The sequence below is a fragment of the Caenorhabditis remanei genome, chromosome X (assembly GCF_010183535.1).
Source record: "Caenorhabditis remanei strain PX506 chromosome X, whole genome shotgun sequence".
NCBI classification, from domain to species: domain Eukaryota; kingdom Metazoa; phylum Nematoda; class Chromadorea; order Rhabditida; family Rhabditidae; genus Caenorhabditis; species Caenorhabditis remanei.
This window is the reverse complement of record NC_071333.1, coordinates 19,753,017-19,758,869: the sequence shown is the minus strand read 5'-3', so window position 1 is coordinate 19,758,869 and position 5,853 is coordinate 19,753,017. Positions and strand designations below refer to the sequence as shown.

General features: G+C 37.0%; 1 protein-coding gene across 1 annotated transcript; it reads right to left on the bottom strand.

The window, feature by feature from the left end:
* Positions 1-2,383: 2,383 nt before the first annotated feature.
* Positions 2,384-2,866, bottom strand: GCK72_025965 (uncharacterized protein; the record flags this gene model as incomplete). The annotated part of the gene is made up of 2 exons (XM_003099980.2): positions 2,384-2,566; positions 2,621-2,866. 2 exons carry the CDS (start codon positions 2,864-2,866, stop codon positions 2,384-2,386), a joined length of 429 nt encoding a protein of 142 aa, XP_003100028.1.
* Between the last annotated feature and the right edge of the window lie 2,987 nt (positions 2,867-5,853).

The following is a 5,853-nucleotide window of genomic DNA, read 5'->3' as shown; positions in this document are numbered from 1 at the left end:
TGACACGCGATTTCTCGAAAGCTAATAACTCACATAATGAGAAATATAATTGGTCAGTACTTATAACTCATTGTGATTCTATCTGTGACTTGACGTCCGCCATCTGCTTAATCTCAGCCGTAGACAAGTCAAAACACTTGAGGAACCCTTCTTTGGTACAATTTTTCGAATTCATTTTTTTCCTATAAAATTTTGGCGAGAATGTGTGAGTCATTCGGAATTAAAACAAGCAAGAACAATTATGTATAAAAAAATAATAAAGATATTTGAACTAAACAACGATGGTTTAATGCGGGTCTTTAAAGAAAGGTGACCATAAGCAATTTAGAGAGGTGCGAGTATTTTCGATTTTTCTTTAACGCTAGATAAAAATATCAGTGGAAATGTTTATTATTGAATAGAGTAGACATTGATGTTTTTAAATTTACTTTGTTTCGGATATTCACACCATTTGTCTTTTTTCGCAAGAAGCCCGAAGTCAACATCATCAAATTCACGTGATTGATGAAGCCTTCTGCTCGTACTTTTGAATCAATCCACTAGATCTTTTGCACAATTTTAGAGTAATGTATCTACTGTTGATTACTTGTAACAGAATATTTCAGACTTGTTCGTGATCGTTGAAAAGAGACCCAGACTTCACTCAGGTCTACTTCACTAATATTCTCAAAAATGTGAAAATCTTAACAATCACATCAACCAAGTTTTATCACTTATTCGAATGACTTTGTTATACAGTTTTTTGTTGCATAACTTGCTTATGTTACTGTCTAACTTTCACAAATAGTTTGGTATAAATGCTCTCTCCAATATTTTAGTAATCGACTTAAACCCAGGAGAACATTGTTTTCTCATACCTGTCAGGCGTCTGATCATAAATTCTTTATCTTGGAGAGTTTTATCCGAAACTAAATTGTTTTAACAAGACAAAGTCATTCTTTATAAATACCACTCGTTTCCTTATGAAAATTTCAGAATTTTGATATAAATCCGACTAGAATCAAAAATCTTTTCAAAATAGGAATTTGATTAGAGACAGAAAAAAACTGTCGTTTTCACGAGTGGACAGTCTGTGCACTAACTTGAAACATTTTTTGTTAGCCACTGAAAAGGTCATTATAATGCAAAAAAGTTTGGGTCGATAAACAATCATAGTACCTAGAAACTGGAAGTCAAAGTTCAACCCCAAAAAAAGAAAGAAACTTATGACTCAACCTAATAACTCGTTTTTTGCAAGAGGAGTTATTAATTCTTGAAAGGAATTATATCATCAATAAAAAGTAACTAACAATCCATCTTGACACAACAAATTGAGTTCACTTCTATCTAAATCTTATGTTCTAACGCTTACCTATTCGAAATCCGTGACATTGATCATTTTCAAGATTGTGACCATTCAGGTTATGTTTTAACCAACCTTGTAAACAATGTGATCGGTTTTTAAAAAAGAAATTTAGAAATGTAAATACAAAGGTAGCCCATTGTTTTATTTTATTTTTGTTAATGATATATGCTGAGTGTCAGCCCAGATCACATGGAGCTGTGTTTTGTATCACAAAACGACAGGATAAGTTGTCTATAATGTAACCGTTTCTATGGTTTTTTTCTGAATTGTAACATTCCAAAACTTGAATATCTTCCTTTTCCTCTGTATAAGACCCTGTTTATAAAACTCTAAGCTAGTGCCAGCTTCAGTATCTATCCGTAATGAATCTATAAAAGAATAGAACCCTTTTTGAGGTTTTTATTGTCTCCATTATTCCATTTTATACCATATATCCTCTTTTTTATATATACAACATAGAGAGACGCGTATCTCAACTTTATCTTGATACTGAGGACTCCTCATTCTATTCTCTACGTCTCTCACCGGAGAAAGCCCGCAGTGAAAGAGACTCAGAAATCAGAAGAGAGCAGATACGAAGATGAGACCGAGTTCAAGGAGAAAACCGAAGAAGCCTCTATTTTTCCACTCCATACAACTTCGAGAGACGCATATCATAACACCTAACTTATCTTGAAGCGGAAAAAAGTTCTTTCCGTCTCTCACGACTCATGAGGTGTGATAGAGACTCGGAGATAAGAAGAGAGCCGGAACCAAGAAGAGAGCCGAAACCACGAAGAGAGACCGAGTTCAAGGAGGAAACCGAAGCCGAATTCTGGAGAGTTGATCCTGTTTCATTCCCCCCCCCCCTCCATCTGAAATTTAATAACGCCAAAACACGGGCTTGTTTAACAGGCTTTATTCAAGCGAAGAGGTTACAAGACAGAGATAGCTTGGATGAGTAGTAATTGAGAACAATTGTGCACATCGAGACGAGAAGACGAGAATTCAAGACGGAAGAGGAGAAGAGAGAGCAGTGGGGTCCAGGAGAGCGAGCAATTAGTGGTGTCCAGCAGATGAGTCATCATCATGCATCAGAGAAGGGACGAAGGATGGGCGGAGAGTGTGGCCTCGTCGGGAGAATTCCTCGAAGCTGAAGGGGAAGTTGCAGAAGCTCTCATAGCAGATGCAGGCCCAGATGCTGGTTGTCTCACCCGGGATGGTCATGATTGGAATGTCTGTCTGAAATGATTTATATTATAGAGATGTTTTTGTCTAATTTATAATTCAACATACCTGGAGCTGACAGTCGGCCTCATTCAAGAAGTCGTACCGGAATGTGGGCTGCAGATCTTTTGGGTGAGCTCTTGATCCTCCGAACGATGCGTGGCCGTCTCCGACTTCAAAGTAGGCTGTGCAGAAGTGGCGGTCATGGACCGTTGACGAGGACCAGTTGTTCACGTTGTGGCAGCTGAGGCCAAAGACGGAGACGGCCATGTTGAGAGCCAGGAAGAAGGCGAAGAGAGTCCGGGGAGAGCTCATTGTTGAGAGTTCGAGAGGGTTCCAAGGGAAGTCGGAGGGTTCCAAGGGGGTTTCAAGGGAGGAAGGTGGGCAGATGGATGATCTGATGAGTGATTAGTGGGCAGATTCGGGTTTTTATACTCGTTAACCCCGCCCTTTTCCTACTCTACTCTAAACTCCGCCCAAATTTCAGATAGGAGAACGATCCGCCCATTCTCTGGTACAAATGCTGTTCTCGACATGGCCACGCCTATTTTAAGATCAAGTCCAAAAGTGAGAAGATCAAAAAACGCTCAGAATACGAGAAGGATAAGAGAATTCGTGAGAATTCGAGTGAGTAATATGAGTTATTTACTACGATTGGAATGGAAGATGAAGGACAAGGAAGTATTTAAATAAAACAAACAGAAATATGACAGTTTAGGAGAGAACACTATGACATCATCACATGAAAAGCCGTGGGAATTTTAAAAATCAGAACAGCTTCCGGAATTTTCACTTTTACAAAGATATGATGTCAGTCGATTGAATCCTTTTACCGAAACCTGGATGTGCATATAGTTCAACCGCTTAGAACTTTCTGTTTTCCTAGAATTTTTACTAGGGAATAGTCAGGACTAGCAGTAATGTTATGGTATGTAACCTACATCACTAAATAACTCAGATCACTTTAAAATAGAAATGGCGTCAAGAGCTCAAAAAAGGGTAGAAATGACGGTTAGGTTTTGTTCTATACAGTACCGCTCAAAAGTATATTCAGTTTTGCCTTTTTCAGTTGAAAACGCCAAACTTTGAGATTGTTCCATGGTAAAATCAATTGTCCCATCAAATAGATTTTTAATGAATCATACAAATCAAAAGTAGAGCTCCATTTTTGTAGTTGACAACTTTTTTGTACGGACGCTCCCTAGCAAGTTACATATCGACAAAGTAATTTCTCCCTCAAATTGACCAATTTCAGTGCAATATAGTGCGATTTTTGAGCTGTCCCCTTAAAATGACCATAACTCTCGAGGGAGTGTCCGTACAAAAAAGTTGTCAACTACAAAAATGGAGCTCTACTTTTGATTTGTACGATCCAATGAAAATTTACTTGATGGGGCAATAAGTATTACCATGACACAGTCTCAAAGTCGGGCCTTTTCAACTGAAAAAACCAAAACAATATACTTTTGAGCGGTACTGTATGTGTGGATTCAGAATTTCGGAACAATGAAAAATGTCATTTGAAGAAAAGACAACAAATTACTGTCATTCAAGATCAATTTATGAAAGTTACTTCCAAGAAAGTTATATACAGTAAAAGTTTTTGGTTAAGCCTTCTCACATCATTATTTTCAGCTGGAAAACTGACTTTCTCAAATTTTGAATTAAAAAACGTTCTGTTCATTTTTACCTTTCAGAACTAGCTGAGAATTAGTTTTCGGACATTCCTGCTTTTGTTTCGTTTCAAAATTCTGAATCCACACATTTTTCTAAAGATAACGTCTTTTTTGCAAACTCCTCAAATCTGAAAATCCATTTTCCCCTTACAGTAGGACGCGCTTGAAAAATAAAAATGAAGTTCATTGTTTTCATTATCTCAGTTTTTCAATGTTATAGGTTACATGCCATATCTCCACCTGACCATTCCTTAGTTAGAGCTTATGGTCTGAGTTTATTTGCAATAGTTACCATTTTTCGATCGTTATGTAACGACATCCTTTTGTAAGTTCACATATGATAACTCCACAAGAAGATTAGAGAATCTCCGAAAACATGTTTTCGCCAACTGTTTCCCATTTATATGACATTGTTATTTCACTAATCTCGTTATCCGATTCCTAGAATTTTTTGTAAATTGGAATTAGGATAAGTATTAGTGACACACGTTGTAAAGTTCATGACGGAAGCTGATGAGCAAACCAAAAAACAGTGTCAATGATGTTTATATCTAATTAGGAAAACTTGGTGACTGTAAGCCGTGTTAGATTGTTGGGATTGTGTGAATCACTGACGCAAAATACACATTATAGTCAATGAATTCCGCATGAAAGTAAAATGTTCTATAGAAATGTAAACTTCTCATTTCAAACTGCATAAAGAATCTTCTAGTCGTTTCATCGATTGTTCAAGCCAGCGACAAGCTTTTCTCCCATAATTTGGTCCTATAAAATTTAAAACCTCCGACGTACTAACGTCACTCTTATTCACTTACAAAAATGTTACTTTAGAACTCGTTCAGATTTTTTGACACAATGAACCGTATTTGGCAAAAAGTTCTGAACAAACGTATATAGTATGCTTTTACATTTAGCCTTTTACTATTCTCCCCATTTCATTCAATTCGAAGCTAAATTTTTAAGTAAACACTCTTCCTCTAACGTTCGCCACTTTTCATTCTTTTATTCTTGAATAATTCGGCGGTACATCAAGATCTGTCACTTTTGGAACATTTTTATTGAGTCATTGTTTATCGAAATGTCACGCAACTGGTACCACTTGGTACCATCCCGCTTCTGTCCTGCTAATTAATTCCAGTTTGATGCATCCAAATATCTGAAACTGATATTATCACGCATCAGAGCCACATGACAGCTTCTAGAAACCATTGACGTGTGTAGAGATTTGGTTCAGATTATATCGGATTTAAAATCAGAAGTAGAGTCACAAAACTCTAGGAAATCTCAGAAGTACCCGGAACAAATACATCTTTTGATCAAATAAGAAGGATTTCGAAAGAAATTGAGATGATAACTGTGAGAACTGTAGTGGTGTGAACCCAGAGGACACACAAACCAGGAACATCTATCTACATTTTTTAAGTAAGAAATTCTGACAGTTCGAAATATAACACCACGATTACGCTGAGATACCTTTTCTATATTCACTGGAAGATCGTATTTCAGAAAGGTTCGTGCAGGGGAGACATACAGTAATCCAAAATTGCTGCGACTCACTTAATGTCATTGAATCATTCTAATCCACCGATTTATTTCTGTTCTTCACTACCTGGTACATCCGCTTAT